Raw genomic sequence first — 19897 nt, 5'->3', positions numbered from 1 at the left:
AGGGCAAAACTCCAATATCCGTCTTCCAAGAACCAGATATTCCTCAGATCTTAAATTTCCTTCAAGCAGGCTTCGATATGGGTTTGAGGCCTAGTACGCTAAAGGTACAAATCTCAGCTTTAAGCGCCTTTTAGGACTATCCACTAGCTGATCACCCCTGGGTAGTGAGGTTCATCTAAGCTACACAACGTATCAGCCCAACAATACGTAGTTCAGTACCCCCCTGGAATCTCAGCTTGGTACTAAACGAATTACGGAAAGCTCCATACGAACCGCTAGATCAAGCAGACCTAAAGTCTGTAAGATTCAAAACCGTCTTCCTAGTCGCAATAACGTCAGCAAGGCGAATAGGCGAGATCCAAGCCCTGTCCATAACAGACCCATGCTTAAAATTACAAGAAGATTGCATTATTCTAAAATTGGATCCTACGTTTCTCCCAAAAGTAGTGACAGACTTTCACAGAAACCAGGAAATTATATTGCCTACATTCTGCCAGAACTACAACAACGACAAAGAAAGTTCTCTCCATTCCCTGGATGTTAAAAGAACAGTATTGCAATATCTAAAACTTACAGACGACTGGAGAATTGACGCAAACCTCTTTATCCAGATGTCTGGGAAGAATAGAGGGGAAAAAAGCCTCAAAGGCTACCCTAGCCTCATGGATTAAATCTACCATTTGCGCTGTGTATATTTCAGCCGGTGAATCTCCTCCAGAAAACCTAAAGGCTCACTCACTAAGAGCAATATCTGCTTCATGGGCAGAGAGTGCAGGTGCATCCATGGACCAAATTTGCCGGGCGGCAACTTGGTCTAACTCCAATACCTTTTGCAAACACTACAAGCTGGACATTCTGTCAAATCAACAGACTGCCTTTGGGAGGAAAGTCCTCCAAGCTGTAATCCCACCTTGAATAGGAGTTATTTGGTATTTCTCCTGGTGGTGCTGTCAGGAGGAACGACCTGGAAACTAGGAATTAGTCCTACCGGTAATGGTATTTCCAGGAGTCCATCATGACAGCACCCATTATTTACCCTCCCTTGAGTTCCTGTCTGATGTGTGATATGAACATGTATAGAGAGGAAGTTCAATAAAATTGCGTTGCATCCATCCTGGTGTGGTACTTTGGAAAATCACTGAAGGGTGGTGGTGGGGAGGGGCTATTTAGCCTCTTCTGTGTTCCTGTCTCTATCAAGGATATGAAGGACAACCTCCTGGTGGTGCTGTCATGATGGACTCGTGGAAATACCATTACCGGTAGGACTAATTCCTAGTTTTTATCACCTAAATGTCAGAAAGCTTGGTCTCAGTCTCAGGTCATGGGTCTTGCAACAGGATAATGACCCAAAACAAACAGTTAAAAACACCCAAAAATGGCTAAGAGGAAAACATTGGACTATTCTGAAGTGGCCTTCTATGAGCCCTGACCTAAATCCTATTGAGCATCTTTGGACAGAGCTGAAATATGCCATCTGGAAAAGACAGCAGTCAAACACGAGACAACAAAAAAACAGCAATTCAGGATTTTTATTCTGTTATACCTTTAACTGTTTGGTAAAGTAAAAATTCAGCTTTATTCTTCGGGTCAGTATGATTACAACAGTACCTCATTTAAGTTTTACTATTTTTAAGCGATTATAAAAATGTTATAGACAAAAAATGTTTAACCCCTTTCTGACATCTGACGTACTATCCCGACGAGGTGGTATGGTCCCATATGACCACTGATGGGATAGTACGTCATTAACGATCAGTCGTGCTCAAGGGGGGAGCATGGCCGATTGGGGCCGGGTGTCAACTGACTATTGCAGCTGACATCCGGCACTATGTGCCAGGAGCGGTCCGGGTCCTGCAGGGAGGTGGCTTGCAAGCGCCTGCTTAGAGCAGGCGTCGGCAAGCGTCCTGCAGTGCTTGTGTGATCGCTGATCTGACACAGTGCACTGCAAAGTGTTAGATCAGCGATCTGACACTATATCATAATGTCCCCCACCCCACCCCCGGGCAATGTAAAAAAGTTTAAAAAAAAAAAATCCTAAATAAAGAAAAAAAAAAAAAAAATATTGTTCCAAGAAATACATTTCTTTATCTAAATAAAAAAAAATAAAAGTACACCTATTTAGTATCGCCGCATCCGTAACAACCCGACCTATAAAACTGTCCCACTAGTTAACCTCTTCAGTGAACACTGTGAAAAAAAAAAAAAGTGGCAAAAAACGACGCTTTATTATCATACCGCCAAACAAAAAGTGGAATAACACACGATCAAAAAGACGGATATAAATAACCATGGTACCGCTGAAAACGTCATCTTGTCCCGCAAAAAACGAGCCGCCATACAGCATCATCAACGAAAAATTTTAAAAGTTATAGTCCTCAGAATAAAGCGATGCAAAAATAATTATTTTTTTTACATAAAATAGTTTTTATCGTATAAATGCGCCAAAACATAAAAAATGATATAAATGACATATCGCTGTAATCGTTCTGACCCAAAGAATAAAACTGCTGTATCAATTTTACCAAACATGGAACGGTATAAGCGTCCCCCAACAGAAATTCATGAATAGCTGGTTTTTGTTCATTCTACATCAAAAAAATCGGAATAAAAAGCGAGCAAAAAAAGGTCACGTGCCCGAAAATGGTACCAATAAAAACGTCAAGTCCCGCAAAAAACAAGACTTCACATGACTCTGTGGACCAAAACATGTAAAAATTATATCTCTCAAAATGTGGAGATGCAAAAACCATTTTTTGCAATGAAAAGCGTCTTTTAGTGTGTGACGGCTGCCAATCATAAAAATCCGCTAAAAAAACCGCTATAAAAGTGTTATGAACAGGTAATTCAGAACCACAATGGGTCTAGTGGTTAAGAGCACACAAGGTGACCTGACAGTTACCAATAACAAGGACGAGCTCTGAGACGTGGGAACTCTGCTGACCGCAATCCCTAATCCTATCATACCACACTAGAGGTAGCCGTGGAGCGCTCCTGTCCAGGCCTAGGCGCCTCGAGCACAGCCTGAGAAACTAGCTAGCCCTAAGAGAGAAAAATAAGCCTACCTTGCCTCAGAGAAATTCCCCAAAGGAAAAGGCAGCCCCCCACATATAATGACTGTGAGTTGAGATGAAAGTACAAACACAGAGATGAAATAGATTTTAGCAAAGTGAGGCCCGACTGACTGAACAGACCGAAGATAGGAAAGATTGCTTTGCGGTCAACACAAAACCCTACAAACAACCACGCAGAGGGTGCAAAAAGACCCTCCGCACCGACAAACGGTACGGAGGTACCCCCTCTGCGTCCCAGAGCTTCCAGCAAGCAAGAAAAACCAATATCGCAAGCTGGACAGAAAATATAGCAACAAAAGTAACACCAGCAAAACTTAGCTTATGCAGGAAAGACAGGCCACAGGAACGATCCAGGAGAGAGCAAGATCCACACTAGAACATTGACTGGAGGCCATGAGCAAAGCACTAGGTGGAGTTAAATAGAGCCGCACCTAACGACTTCACCACATCACCTGAGGAAGGAAACTTAGAAGCCGCAGTACCACTCACATCCACCAACGGAAGCTCATAGACAGAATCAGCCGAAGTACCACTTGTGACCACAGGAGGGAGCTCGACCACAGAATTCACAACAGTACCCCCCCCTTGAGGAGGGGTCACCGAACCCTCACCAGAGCCCCCAGGCCGACCAGGATGAGCCATATGAAAGGCACGAACAAGATTGGCAGCATGGACATCAGAGGCAAAGACCCAGGAATTATCTTCCTGACCATAACCCTTCCACTTAACCAGATACTGGAGTTTCCGTCTCGAAACACGAGAATCCAAAATCTTCTCCACTATATACTCCAACTCCCCCTCCACCAAAACCGGGGCAGGAGGATCAACAGATGGAACCATAGGTGCCACGTATCTCCGCAACAATGACCTATGGAATACGTTATGGATGGAAAAAGAATCTGGAAGGGTCAAACGAAAAGACACAGGATTAAGAACCTCAGAAATCCTATACGGACCAAAGAAACGAGGCTTAAACTTAGGAGAGGAAACCTTCATAGGAATATAACGAGATGACAACCAAACCAAATCCCCAACACGAAGTTGGGGACCCACACAGTGTCTGCGGTTAGCGAAACGTTGAGCCTTCTCCTGGGACAAGGTCAAATTGTCCACTACATGAGTCCAAATCTGCTGCAACCTGTCCACCACAGTATCCACACCAGGACAGTCCGAAGACTCAACCTGCCCTGAAGAGAAACGAAGATGGAACCCAGAATTGCAGAAAAACGGCGAAACCAAGGTAGCCGAGCTGGCCCGATTATTAAGGGCGAACTCAGCCAACGGCAAAAAGGACACCCAATCATCCTGATCAGCAGAAACAAAGCATCTCAGATATGTTTCCAAGGTCTGATTGGTTCGTTCAGTCTCGCCATTTGTCTGAGGATGGAAAGCCGAGGAAAAAGACAAATCAATGCCCATCCTAGCACAAATGGCTCGCCAAAACCTCGAAACAAACTGGGAACCTCTGTCAGAAACGATGTTCTCTGGAAATGCCATGTAAACGAACCACATGCTGGAAGAACAATGGCACCAAATCAGAGGAGGAGGGTAATTTAGACAAGGGTACCAAATGCATCATCTTAGAGAAGCGATCACAAACCACCCAAATGACCGACATTTTTTGAGAGACGGGGAGATCCGAAATAAAATCCATAGAGATATGTGTCCAAGGCCTCTTCGGGACCGGCAAGGGCAAAAGCAACCCACTGGCACGAGAACAGCAGGGCTTAGCCCGAGCACAAATCCCACAGGACTGCACAAAAGAACGCACATCCCGCGACAGAGACGGCCACCAAAAGGATCTAGCCACTAAATCTCTGGTACCAAAGATTCCAGGATGACCAGCCAACACCGAACCATGAACCTCAGAGATAACTCTATTTGTCCACTTATCAGGGACAAACAGTTTCTCCGCTGGGCAACGATCAGGTTTATTAGCCTGAAATTTTTGCAGCACCCGCCGCAAATCAGGGGAGATGGCAGACAAAATTACTCCCTCTTTGAGAATACCCGCCGGCTCAGGCAAACCCGGAGAGTCGGGCACAAAACTTCTAGACAGGGCATCCGCCTTCACATTTTTAGAGCCCGGAAGGTACGAAACCACAAAGTCAAAATGGGAGAAAAACAGCGACCAACGAGCCTGTCTAGGATTCAACCGTTTGGCAGACTCGAGATAAGTCAAGTTCTTGTGATCAGTCAAGACCACCACGCGATGCTTAGCTCCTTCAAGCCAATGACGCCACTCCTCGAATGCCCACTTCATGGCCAGCAACTCTCGATTGCCAACATCATAATTTCGCTCAGCAGGCGAAAACTTCCTGGAAAAGAAGGCGCATGGCTTCATCACCGAGCAATCAGAACCTCTTTGCGACAAAACAGCCCCCGCTCCAATTTCAGAAGCATCAACCTCGACCTGGAACAGAAGCAAAACATCTGGTTGACACAACACAGGGGCAGAAGAAAAACGACGCTTTAACTCTTGAAAAGCTTCCACAGCAGCAGAAGACCAATTGACCACATCAGCACCCTTCTTGGTCAAATCGGTCAATGGTTTAGCAATACTAGAAAAATTACAGATGAAGCGACGATAAAAATTAGCAAAGCCCAGGAACTTTTGCAGACTCTTCAGAGATGTCGGCTGAGTCCAATCATAAATGGCCCGGACCTTAACATGGTCCATCTCGATAGTAGAAGGGGAAAAAATGAACCCCAAAAATGAAACCACCTGAACACCAAAGAGACACTTTGATCCCTTCACAAACAAAGAATTAGCACGCAGGACCTGGAACACCATTCTGACCTGCTTCACATGAGACTCCCAATCATCCGAGAAGACCAAAATATCATCCAAGTATACAATCAGGAATTTATCCAGGTAACTCTCGGAAGATGTCATACATAAAGGACTGAAATACTGATGGAGCATTGGCAAGTCCGAATGGCATAACTAGGTACTCAAAATGGCCCTCGGGCGTATTAAATGCAGTTTTCCATTCATCGCCCCGTTTAATACGCACAAGATTATACGCACCACGAAGATCTATCTTGGTGAACCAACTAGCCCCCTTAATCCGAGCAAACAAATCAGATAGCAGCGGCAAGGGGTACTGAAATTTGACCGTGATTTTATTTAGAAGGCGGTAATCAATACAAGGTCTCAGCGAACCATCCTTCTTGGCCACAAAAAAGAACCCTGCTCCCAATGGCGATGATGATGGGCGAATATGACCCTTCTCCAAGGATTCTTTTACGTAACTTCGCATAGCGGCGTGCTCAGGCACCGATAAATTAAACAGTCAACCTTTAGGAAACTTACTACCAGGAATCAAATCGATAGCACAATCACAATCCCTATGCGGAGGTAGGGCATTGGACTTGGGCTCATCAAATACATCCCGGTAATCTGACAAGAACTCTGGGACCTCAGAAGGGGTGGATGACGAAATAGACAGAAATGGGACATCGCCATGTACCCCCTGACAACCCCAGCTGGACACAGACATTGATTTCCAATCCAATACTGGGTTATGGACTTGTAGCCATGGCAACCCCAACACGACCACATCATGCAGATTATGCAACACCAGAAAGCGAATATCCTCCTGATGTGCAGGAGCCATGCACATGGTCAGCTGGGTCCAGTACTGAGGCTTATTCTTGGCCAAAGGCGTAGCATCAATTCCTCTCAATGGAATAGGACACTGCAAGGGCTCCAAGAAAAACCCACAACGCCTAGCATACTCCAAGTCCATCAAATTCAGGGCAGCGCCTGAATCCACAAATGCCATGACAGAATAAGATGACAAAGAGCAGATCAAAGTAACGGACAAAAGAAATTTTGACTGTACCGTACCAATGGTGGCAGAGCTAGCGAACCGCTTAGTGCGCTTAGGACAATCGGAGATAGCATGAGTGGAATCACCACAGTAGAAACACAGCCCATTCTGACGTCTGTGTTCTTGCCGTTCAGCTCTGGTCAAAGTCCTATCGCACTGCATAGGCTCAGGTTTATGCTCGGATAATACCGCCAAATGGTGCACAGATTTACGCTCACGCAAGCGTCGACCGATCTGAATGGCCAAAGACCATAGACTCATTCAAACCAGCAGGCATAGGAAATCCCACCATGACATCTTTAAGGGCTTCAGAGAGACCCTTTCTGAAAATCACTGCCAGCGCACATTCATTCCACTGAGTGAGCACAGACCACTTCCTAAACCTCTGACAATATACCTCTACCTCATCCTGACCCTGACACAGAGCCAGCAAATTTTTCTCTGCCTGATCCACTGAATTAGGTTCTTCATACAGCAATCCGAGCGCCAGAAAAAACACATCAATATTACATAATGCAGGATCTCCTGGCGCAAGGGAAAATGCCCAGTCTTGAGGGTCGCCACGTAATAAAGAAATAATGATCTTAACTTGCTGAACTGGGTCACCAGAGGAGCGAGGTTTCAAAGCCAGAAATAGTTTACAATTATTTTTGAAACTCAGAAATTTAGCTCTATCTCCAGAAAACAAATCAGGAATAGGAATTCTTGGTTCTAACATAGAATTCTGAGCCACAAAGTCTTGAATATTTTGTACTCTTGCAGTGAGATGATCCACACATGAAGACAGACCTTTAATGTCCATCATTACAACTGTGTCCTGAACCACCCAAATGTCTAGGGGGAAAAAAAAGGCAAAACACAGTGCAAAGAAAAAAAAATGGTCTCAGAACTTCTTTTTTCCCTCTATTGAGAAGCATTAGTACTTTAGGCCTCCAGTACTGTTATGAACAGGTAATTCAGAACCACAATGGGTCTAGTGGTTAAGAGCGCACAAGGTGACCTGACAGTTACCAATAACAAGGACGAGCTCTGAGACGTGGGAACTCTGCTGACGGCAATCCCTAATCCTATCATACCACACTAGAGGTAGCCGTGGAGCGCTCCTGTCCAGGCCTAGGTGCCTCGAGCACAGCCTGAGAAACTAGCTAGCCCTAAGAGAGAAAAATAAGCCTACCTTGCCTCAGAGAAATTCCCCAAAGGAAAAGGCAGCCCCCCACATATAATGACTGTGAGTTGAGATGAAAGTACAAACACAGAGATGAAATAGATTTTAGCAAAGTGAGGCCCGACTGACTGAACAGACCGAAGATAGGAAAGATTGCTTTGCGGTCAACACAAAACCCTACAAACAACCACGCAGAGGGTGCAAAAAGACCCTCCGCACCGACTAACGGTACGGAGGTACCCCCTCTGCGTCCCAGAGCTTCCAGCAAGCAAGAAAAACCAATATCGCAAGCTGGACAGAAAATATAGCAACAAAAGTAACACCAGCAAAACTTAGCTTATGCAGGAAAGACAGGCCACAGGAACGATCCAGGAGAGAGCAAGATCCACACTAGAACATTGACTGGAGGCCATGAGCAAAGCACTAGGTGGAGTTAAATAGAGCAGCACCTAACGACTTCACCACATCACCTGAGGAAGGAAACTTAGAAGCCGCAGTACCACTCACATCCACCAACGGAAGCTCATAGACAGAATCAGCCGAAGTACCACTTGTGACCACAGGAGGGAGCTCGACCACAGAATTCACAACATAAAAGTAAATCAAACCCCCCTTCATCACCCCCTTAGTTAGGGAAAAATAATAAAATTTTTAAAAATGTATTTATTTCCATTTTCCCATTAGGGTTAGGGTTGGGGCTAAAGTTAGGGTTGGTGCTAAAGTTAGGGTTGGGGCTAAAGTAAGGGTTAGGGTTGAGGCCAAAGGTAGGGTTGGGGCTAAAATTAGGGTTAGGGTGGGGGCTAAAGTTAGGGTTGGGGCTAAAGTTAGGGTTAGGTTTGGGGCTAAAGTTAGGGTTAGGGTGGGGGCTAAAGTTAGGGTTAGGGTTCGGGCTAAAGTTGGGGTTAGGGTTGGAGCTAAAGTTAGAATTAGGGTTGGGGCTAAAGTTAGGGTTTGGATTACATTTACGGTTGGGATTAGGGTTGGGATTAGGGTCAGGGGTGGTTAGGGTTATAGCTGGGATTAGGGTGTGTTTGGGTTACGGTTTCAGTTAGAATTGGGGGGTTTCCTCTGTTTAGGCACATCATGGCTCTCCAAACATGACATGGCGTCCCATTTCAATTCCAGCCAATTCTGCGTTGAAAAAGTAAAACAGTGCTCCTTCCCTTCCGAGCTCTCCCATGCGCCCAAACAGGGGTTTACCCCCACATATAGGGTATACGCGTACTCGGGACAAATTGGACAACTTTTTGGGTCCAATTTCTCCTGTTACCCTTGGGAAAATACAAAACCAAGGGCTAAAAAATAATTTTTGTGGAAAAAAAATATTTTTTATTTTCACGGCTCTGTGTTATAAACTGTAGTGAAACACTTGGGGGTTCAAAGTTCTCACAACACATATAGATAAGTTCCTTAGGGGGTCTTCTTTCCAAAATAGTGTCACTGGTGCAGGGTTTCAATGTTTAGTTACATCAGGGGCTCTCCAAACGCGACATTGAAAAGTCAAACGGTGCTCCTTCCCTTCCGCGCTCTGCCATGCGCCCAAACAGTGGTTTACCCCCAGATATGGGGTATCAGCTTAGTCAGGAAAAATTGCACAACAACTTTTGGGGGTCCAATTTCTTTTATTACCCTTGGGAAAATAAAAAATTGGGGGCGAAAAGATCATTTTTGTGAACAAATATGATTTTTTATTTTTACGGCTCTGCATTATAAACTTGTGTGAAGCACTTGGTGGGTCAAAGTGCTCACCACACATCTAGATAAGTTCCTTAGGGGGTCTACTTTCCAAAATGGTGTCACTTGTTGAGGGTTTCAATGTTTAAGCACATCAGTGGCTCTCCAAACGCAACATGGCGTCCCATCTCAATTCCTGTCAATTTTGCATTGAAAAGTCAAACGGCGCTCCTTCCCTTCCGAGCTCTCCCATGCACCCAAACAGTGGTTTACCCCCACATATGGGGTATCCGTGTACTCAGGACAAATTTTACAACTTTTGGGGGTCCAATTTCTTTTATTACCCTTGGGGAAAATAAAAAATTGGGGGTGAAAAGATAATTTTTGTGAAAAAATATGATTTTTTATTTTTACGGCTCTATATTATAAACTTCTGTGAAGCACTTATTGGGTCAAAGTGCTCACCACACATCTAGATAAGTTCCTTAGGGGGTCTACTTTCTAAAATGGTGTCACTTGTGGGGGGTTTAAATGTTTAGGGACATCAGGGGCTCTCCAAACGCGACATGGCGTCCCATCTCAATTCCAGTCAATTTTGCATTGAAAAGTCAAATGGCGCTCATTCCCTTCCGAGCTCTGCCATGCGCCCAAGCAGTGGTTTACCCCCACATATGGGATATCAGCTTACTCAGGACAATTTGTACAACAACCTTGGGGTCTAATTTCTCCTGTTACCCTTGGTAAAATAAAACAAATTGGAGCTGAATACATTTTTTGTGAAAAAAGTTAAATGTTCATTTTTTTTTTTTAAACATTCCAAAAATTCCTGTGAAACACCTGAAGGGTTAATAAACTTCTTGAATGTGGTTTTAAGCACCTTGAGATGTGCAGTTTTTAGAATGGTGTTACACTTGGGTATTTACTATCATATAGACCCCTCAAAGTGACTTCAAATGTGATGTGGTCCCTAAAAAAAAATGGTGTTGTAAAAAAGAGAAATTGCTGGTCAACTTTTAACCCTTATAACTCCCTAACAAAAAAAACTTTTGGTTCCAAAATTATGCTGTAAATTACTTGTGATGTAAAGTAGACACGTGGGAAATGTTACTTATTAAGTATTTTGTGTCGCATATCTCTGTGATTTAAGGGCATAAAAATTCAAAGTTTGAAAATTGCGAAATTTTCGCCAAATTTCCATTTTTTTCACAAATAAACGCAGGTAATATCAAATAAATTTTACGACCATCATGAAGGACGATATGTCACGAGAAAACAGTGTCAAAATCATCAGGATCCGTTGAAGCGTTCCAGAGTTATAACCTCATAAAGGGGCAGTGGTCAGAATTGCAAAAATTGGCCCGGTTATTAACGTACAAACCACCCTTGGGGGTTAAGGGGTTAAACTGTCCCCAAATAAAATAAGGAAACATTATGCCAATACATTAGAATATTTATGCAATAACAAAAATGTAAACAAATAAGTACACATATTTGGTACAGCCAAGCCCAGAACGACCCAATGTATAAAACTGTCACACTAATTAATTAACTCCTTCAGTGAACACCATAAAAACAGTAAATAAACAACGTGGCAAAAAACTTTGCTTTGTCATCACACCGCCAAAAAAAAGTGGAATAGAATGCGATCAAACAGTCACAGTTAAATAGAAACGCTATAGCTGAAAACGTTATCTTATCCCGCAAAAATCAAGCACCCATGCAGCTCCATCAGCAAAAAAATGAAAAAGCTATAGCTCTCAGAATATGGTGGTGGAAAAACATTATATATAATTTTTTTAAAACTTTTCTTTACTTTTTTTTACTTGGTCCCTATATGGGACTTTAACATGTATTAGTCTGATCCCTGTTCTAATGCATTGCAATGCATAAGACCTGACAGTGTTAGGCCCAATTCACATGTCGGTGTCTCCGGTACGTGTGGTCACATGTACTGGAGACACACACGTAGACCCATTCAAATCTACAGCTCTGGCAAAAATCAAGAGAGCACCACATCAAAACCCTGTCATGAGCAGCCCAATCTCCAGACCTGAACCCCATTGAAAACCTCTGGAATGTAATCAAGAGGATGATGGATAGTCACAAGCCATCAAACAAAGAACTGCTTACGGTAAATTTTTGCTCAGGAGCAGTGTGAAAGACTGGTGGAAAGCATGCCAAGACGCATGAAAGCTGTGATTAAAAATCATGGTTATTCCACAAAATATTGATTTCTGAATGCTTCCTGAGTTAAAACATTAATATTGTTGTTTCTGAATGATTTTGAACTTTTTTTCTTTGCATTATTTGAGGTCTGAAAGCTGTTTTTTTTTTTTTTTAAATTGACCATTTCTCCTTTTCAGAAAAAAAATACAAAATTTATTGCTTGGAAATTTGGAGACATGTTGTTAGAAGTTTACAGAATAAATGAACAATTTACATTTTACTCAAAAAAATATACCTATAAAGAGAAAAATCAAACTGAAAATTTTGCAGTGGTCTCTTAATTTTTTCCAGAGCTGTATGTGTATGCGCACATTTCAGTGTGTTTCCACGGACCGTGTGTTCGTGTGCAAAATGCGTAGACATGTACGTTTTTTGCCGGCTGCACAGTCCGCTATACATCCCGCACATGTGCACACTGATGACACATGGATGACATCTGTGTATCATCAGTGTGACACATACCGGCGTCTAGGAAAAACACTACAGTTGGCACTGAATCCATCTCTCTTCATTGTCTCCGGGTCTCCAGCGATCAGTGAGATCAGGCAATGCTGATGAAAGTTGTAGTCAGCACCCACACTGTAAATAGCACACATTAAAGTATAAATAGTTTAATTGAAAAAAAAAAAAAGGCGAGGGAAAGCAGACAGTTATTATTCTGGGGAGGGTGGGAAGGGGACAACCAATAAAATGTTCACCTCCTGTTAAGAACAGCTCACATCTGTTTGCTTAGCATGTACTGGTTATTAAAAAGGGGGGTTGGAAAAAAAATGACGTGGGGGGGTCCCCCTCTTTTTACTATCCAGCAAAGGCTAAACAGACAGCTGTGGGCTGATATTAATAGTCTTGGAAGGGCCCATAGATATTGGCCCACTCCCAGATTATTTAGACCAGCCCTTAGCTGCCCCAGAAATGGTGCATCCATTACATGTCAAAAGTAATAAAGATACACTGAGAAAAGTCCTTTAATTGAAAAAAAAAAAAACACATCCGGATGAGTTGGGGATCGTTGTGGGACTTCATCATTATGGACTTATGGTCGGAAGGTGAAGATTTCTTTGATTTTTTATTTTGGATTAACAAATGAGTGAAGAAGAGGGTAATTGTCGGGTGTGATTTGTACAATTGAAGAACTTTTCTCTGTGTGTTTATTAACTTTGACTATGGGGTTATTAATGGGGGTGTCTGATAGATGTATTTCCATTACTAACACCTGGGCTTGATGTCAGCAGACATAAAACAGCTGACATCAACCCCAAAACTATTAACCCACTTGCCAACGCACCAGGGAAGATCCGAGGTTAAACGTCCCATGTTTCTATATCACTCGCCACTTCCACACATTAGGGCACCACCCCAGCTTGGATGGTTCCAAATATCAGTCAATTTTGCAGCAAAACCTTTAGACCGCTGCTAAAAAAAAAAACAACCCAAAAACTGAAGATAAAGAGATTCACATTTCAACTTCACAACGACCTTAAACATATCTCCAAATAAATAAAAAAAAATTGCTTCAGCAGAAAATGATCAGAGTCTTCAAATGACTCAGCCAGAGCCCCTTTTCTGAATCCAATAGAAAATCTGTGGGGGTCCTGAAGAGGGCGCTGTACCCATGAGATGCCCTCACAATCTGACAGGTTTGGAGCTCTCCTGCAAAAAGAATGGGCACGGATTGCTAATTCAAGACTGAATCCCGTCATAACATAAAAAAGGGTAATTCAACAACGTATTAGTGTAGCAGTGTAGAGATTTGTGCTAGCACCCTATTGTAGTTTTTTTTTTTTTTTTTTTTTAATCTTTTTGGGTGGGTAATTTTTTTTTTGTCACTCATAATCTGTAAAATTGAATTGAAAGCTGAAAGTTATGAAATGATTCTTTTACATGACAAAGACCTGGCATTGTCAGAAGGTCGTGAAGATTTTTTATTTCCACTGTGTTTATAAACCGGAGTAAAATGTTTGGAAAACGTAGATAACTTTTGATGTACTGCATGTATTAATGATTAGACACACGTTCTAGAAGAAGTATATTTACATGAAATAATAATATTTTGTCATTTAGGCTGCGGATATCATTTAAATGGATGGTTCGAGGCTTTTCTGGCTATTTGGCCACAGACCAGCTGCTTCTTCTCTGGGATAGGATCCTTGGCTACAACTCTTTGGAGATACTTGCAGGTAAGCTAATTGATTTAAGGAATGACTATCTTAACTTTCAAAAATAAAGTATCACTGTTTAAACTAGTTAAAGCAATTGGTATTTCTAGCATGTAATCCCCTGCGCTCCAGTCCATATATTTCCCTTTGGATAGCAGTATTCTGTTCCTCTTTTGCCTATTCTGCCACCTTCCCTCCAATTGTGTGCAGATTAATTCATATGTAATACCAGATGTCCCACTTTTGCATCATCTTGTACCAGTTAAGTGTTCCCAGGACTATATTTTCCATTAGGTACAGGAGGCACCTGTCTGTGGGGAGAGCACCTTCTGTCCAGGACCAGGATTGCCACGAAGCCGGTACATTGGAAGGTGGCGTTGTTCTGTATACTCATTGACTTGTATCAAGAAGCTGGGGAGCAAAATACAAACGTGTATTGAGCCTACGCAAACACCTACCTACTGTTGCCATTATCACAGTGTACAAACAACATACCGGCCTATGTATTGGAAGTAGTTATTCTGGAATATGACTAATATCCGAGTATTGGTGTCAAGGATCATAGCTATGTATGATGCCATAACATATGAAAGAGTACAAAAGCACTCTGCATGCACTATGTTATGTTCACACAGACTGCTATAGAATGTACTTATAAAATGAAGATTCTTTAAGGCACAAATTGGACAATTCATGTGAGCCCATCAGCCATGTCAGGGCATACTATTTTCTTGGGAGTAGTGTGCAGTCAAATATTGAAGCACTGCTCACCTCATTTTAAGGCTCTATTCAATTAGTGCTAGATCCTTCCTGCCCCTGAATCGTATAGGCTCTTAGCCCAGGAGAGGCATGTTGGATAATTATTAGGTTTAGAGTTCCATCAAAGTAAGGTTGCCTTGTTGTATCTGGTGGTCTCTCATGAATTGGCCAATTTGTGCGCTAAGAACCTTCATTTTATAAATTTATTCTATAAATCAGGAATGTCCAAATTTCATATATTCAATGTTTGCTGTTGTGAGTTCCGTTCTGGAGCTCCCTCCTGTAGTTGCTAATGATATTTTTGCGAGTTCTGCCCTTGGGCTCCCTCTGGTGGTTTCAAGTGGAACTGCTGCTCCGTTAGGTAGCTGTGGCAGCTGCCTTCACTAATCGCCTTGCCTGGGTTTGTTATTTAAACCTGCTCTGGGCTTTAGTCCATGCCTGCTGTCAATGTTCTTGGTTGGATTTGATTCTTCCCTTGGATTTCTCATATGGCCAGTCCTTGTCTGCAAAAGATAAGTTTTGCTAGTTTTGTTTGTCTATTTGCTTGGACTTTATTGCTTTGCATTTTGTTTCTTTTGTCCAGCTTGTCACTATGTCTTATTCAGGCTAGCTGGAAGCTCTGGGAAAGCAGATTTGCCCCTCCACACCGTGAGTCGGTGTGGAGTTCATTTTTGTAAACTCTGTGTGGATTTTGTAGTTTTTAATACTGACCGCACAGTATCCTTTGCTCTCTGTCTATCTAGTTTAGTTTTGACCTCCCTTTGCTGAAATCTAATTTCATTTCTGTGTTCGTCATTTCCCTCTCCTTTCACAGTCAATATTTGTGGGGGGCTATCTTTCCTTTTGGGGGTTTCTCTGAGGCAAGATAGCTTTTTATTTCCTTCTTTAGGGGTAGTTATATCTGAGGCTGTGACGAGGTGTCTAGGGAGTGTCAGGAACATCCCACGGCTATTTCTAGTTGTGTTGTTAGGATTAGGGACTGCGGTCAGTAGAGATACCACCTTCTTAGAGCTCGTTCCATGTTGCGTTTTAGCCACCAGGTCATTTCAATGTGGCCTCTTAACCACCAGGTCATAACAGTACAGCAGGCCCGAAATGAATTGAATGCATCTCAAAAGAAGGAAAAAAGAAGAGTTCGGAACCATTTTTTTTTCTGTGCTCTGTTCTGCCTTCTTTTTCCTCTTGATATCTGGGTGGTGCTGGATATATGCTCTGGTATGGAGGTTCAGGGTTTGTTTTCTCGTGTGGATCAACTTGCTGCAAGAGTCCAGAGTATCCAAGATTATATTGTTCAGACTCCGGCTCTAGAGCCAAGAATCCTACTCCTGATTTGTTTTTTGGGGACAAATCCAAGTTTTTGAACTTTAAAAATAGCTGCAAATTGTTTTTTGCTTTGAAACCCCGTTCTTCTGGTGATCCCATTCAGCAAGTGAAAATCATCATATCCTTACTGCGTGGTGATCCTCAAGACTGGGCATTTGCTCTTGAAACAGGGAATCCGGCATTATTGAATGTAGATGCATTCTTTCAGGCGCTCGGATTGTTGTATGACGAACCTAACTCTGTAGAGCATGCTGAGAAAACACTGTTGGCCCTGTGTCAGGGTCAGGAAGCGGCAGAGTTATATTGCCAGAAATTTAGAAAATGGTCTGTGCTCACTAAATGGAATGAAGAGGCGCTGGCTGCTATTTTCAGAAAAGGTCTTTCTGAAACCCTTAAAGATGTTATGGTGGGCTTTCCTACGCCTATCGGTTTGAGCGAATCTGTCTCTAGCTATTCAGATTGATCGGCGCTTGCGTGAGCGCAAGGCGGTGCACCATATGGCAGTGTCCTCTGAGCAAAGTCCTGAGCCTATGCAATGTGATAGGATTTTGACTAGAGCAGAAAGGCAGAAATTCAGACGTCAGAATGGCCTGTGTTTTTACTGTGGTGATTCAGCTCATGCTATTTCTGACTGCCCTAAGCGTACTAGGAGGGTCCCTAGGTCTGTTACCATTAGTACTGTGCAGCCTAAATTTCTCTTGTCTGTTACCCTGATTTGCTCATTGTCGTCCTTTTCTGTTATGGCATTTGTGGATTCTGGCGCTGCCCTGAACTTAATGGACTTAGAATTTGCCAGGCGCTGTGGTTTTTCCTTGGAACCTTTCTTTGCAGAGTCCTATTCCCTTAAGGGGGATTGATGCTACGCCATTGGCCGAGAATAAACCTCAGTACTGGACACAGTTAACCATGTGCATGGCTCCAGCACATCAGGAAAATATTCGTTTTTTGGTGTTGCATAATTTGCATGATGTTGTGCTGGGTTTTCCATGGTTACAGGAACATAATCCAGTGCTGGATTGGAGATCTATGTCTGTGACTAGTTGGGGTTGTCAGGGGATACATAGTGATATTCCTTTGATGTCCATTTCCTCGTCCCCTTCTTCTGAAGTTCCTGAGTTTTTGTCGGATTTCCAGGATGTATTTGATGAGCCCAAGTCCAGTTCCCTGCCTCCTCATAGGGACTGCGATTGTGCCATTAATTTGATTCCTGGCTATAAGTTCCCTAAGGGCCGACTTTTCAATCTGTCTGTGCCAGAGCATGCCGCTATGCGGAGTTATGTAAAGGAGTCCTTGGAGAAAGGGCATATTCGCCCGTCTTCGTCACCGTTGGGAGCGGGATTTTTTTTTGTTGCCAAGAAGGATGGCTCCTTGAGACCCTGTATAGATTATCGCCTTCTCAATAAGATCACTGTCAAATTCCAATATCCGTTACCTTTGCTTTCTGATTTGTTTGCTCGGATTAAGGGTGCTACCGTAGTTGATTTACTAAAATCGACCTCTGAGGGGCGTATAATCTTGTGCGTATTAAACAAGGTGATGAATGGAAAACAGCATTTAATACGCCTGAAGGCCATTTTGAATATCTTGTGATGCCATTCGGGCTCTCTAATGCTCCATCGGTATTTCAGTCCTTTATGCATGATATCTTCCGGAATTATCTGGATAAATTTATGATTGTGTATTTGGATGATATTTTGGTTTTCTCCGATGATTGGGAGTCTCATGTGAAGCAGGTTAGGATGGTGTTTCAGGTCCTTCGTACTAATGCGTTGTTTGTGAAGGGGTGTAAGTGCCTCTTTGGAGTTCAGAGGGTTTCTTTTTTGGGTTTCATTTTTTCTCCCTCGGCTATTGAAATGGATCCTGTTAAAGTCCAGGCCATTCATGATTGGACTCAACCTACATCTGTAAAGAGCCTTCAGAAATTTTGGGGCTTTGCCAATTTTTATCGTCGCTTTATTGCTAATTTTTCTAGTGTGGTGAAGCCTCTGACCGATTTGACGAGGAAGGGCGCTGATGTGGTGAATTGGTCCTCTGTGGCTGTTGAGGCCTTTCAGGAGCTTAAACGTCGTTTTACTTCTGCCCCTGTGTTGCGTCAGCCAGATGTTTCTCTCCCTTTTCAGGTTGAGGTTGATGCTTCTGAGATTGGGGCAGGGGCCGTTTTGTCTCACAGAAATTCTGATGGCTCTTTGCTGAAACCTTGTGCCTTCTTCTCCAGAAAATTTTCGTCTTCTGAGCGTAATTATGATGTCGGCAATCGGGAGTTGTTGGCTATGAAGTGGGCATTTGAGGAGTGGCGACATTGGCTTGAGGGAGCCAAGCATCGCGTGGTGGTCTTGACTGATCACAAGAATCTGATTTACCTCGAGTCTGCAAAGCGGTTGAATCCTAGACAGGCTCGGTGGTCTTTGTTTTTCTCACGTTTTGATTTTGTGGTCTCGTATATTCCTGGATCTAAGAATGTGAAGGCTGATGCCCTTTCTAGGAGTTTTTTGCCTGATTCTCCGGGAGTTCTTGAGCCGGCTGGGATCCTCAAGGAGGGGGTGATTCTTTCTGCCATCTCCCCTGATTTACGGCGGGTACTTCAGGGGTTTCAGGCTGATAAACCTGACCGCTGTCCTGTGGCGAAATTGTTTGTTCCTGATAGATGGACTAGTAGGGTAATTTCTGAGGTTCATTGTTCGGTGTTGGCTGGTCACCCTGGGATTTTCGGTACCAGAGATCTGGTGGCTAGGTCCTTTTGGTGGCCTTCCTTGTCGCGGGATGTGCATTCGTTTGTGCAGTCCTGTGGGACCTGTGCTCGGGCTAAGCCTTGCTGTTCCCGTGCCAGCGGGTTGCTTTTGCCTTTGCCTATTCCTGAGAGGCCCTGGACGCATATTTCCATGGATTTTATTTCTGATCTTCCGGTTTCTCAGAAGATGTCTGTCATCTGGGTGGTTTGTGACCGGTTTTCTAAGATGGTCCATTTGGTGCCATTGCCTAAGTTGCCTTCCTCTTCTGATTTGGTTCCATTATTTTTTCAGCATGTGGTTCGTTTGCATGGTATTCCGGAGAATATTGTGTCTGACAGAGGTTCCCAGTTCGTTTCTAGGTTTTGGCGGTCCTTTTGTGCTAGAATAGGCATTGATTTGTCTTTTTCTTCTGCATTCCATCCTCAGACAAATGGCCAAACGGAGCGAACCAATCAGACCTTGGAAACCTATTTGAGATGCTTTGTGTCTGCTGATCAGGATGATTGGGTGATCTTTTTGCCGTTGGCCGAGTTTGCACTTAATAATCGGGCTAGTTCGGCTACCTTGGTTTCGCCTTTTTTTTGTAACTTTGGTTTTCATTCTCGTTTTTCTTCAGGGCAGCTTGAGCCTTCTGACTGTCCTAGTGTGGATTCCGTGGTGGACAGGTTGCAGCAAATTTGGACTCATGTGGTGGACAATTTGACGTCTCGGGAGAAGGCTCAGCGTTTTGCTAACCGTCGTCAGTGTGTTGGTCCCCGGCTTCGTGTTGGGGATTTGGTCTGGTTGTCTTCTCGTCATGTTCCTATAAAGGTTTCTTCCCCTAAGTTCAAGCCTCGCTTTATTGGGCCTTATAAGATTTCGGAAATTATCAATCCAGTGTCTTTTCGTTTGGCCCTTCCAGCTTCCTTTTCCATTCATAATGTGTTCCATAGATCCTTGTTGCGGAGATATGTGGTAC

The 19897-nt window shown here is 43.3% G+C and overlaps 1 protein-coding gene across 2 annotated transcripts in view; it reads left to right on the top strand.

Annotated features, from left to right (window-relative positions):
* The window catches only part of TBC1D19 (TBC1 domain family member 19), a 271020-nt gene that overhangs the window by 230591 nt on the left and 20532 nt on the right, over positions 1-19897 (top strand). For both annotated transcript variants that reach the window (XM_069744638.1, XM_069744639.1), the window contains exon 19: positions 14034-14149. In XM_069744638.1, the coding sequence (XP_069600739.1) occupies positions 14034-14149 (116 nt within the window). The remainder of the gene's footprint in view (positions 1-14033; positions 14150-19897) is intronic.

This window comes from Ranitomeya imitator, chromosome 1 (genome assembly GCF_032444005.1).
Source record: "Ranitomeya imitator isolate aRanImi1 chromosome 1, aRanImi1.pri, whole genome shotgun sequence".
Classification (NCBI taxonomy): domain Eukaryota; kingdom Metazoa; phylum Chordata; class Amphibia; order Anura; family Dendrobatidae; genus Ranitomeya; species Ranitomeya imitator.
Note: the sequence above shows the minus strand (reverse complement) of the source record. Positions and strands in the feature narration are given on the sequence as shown.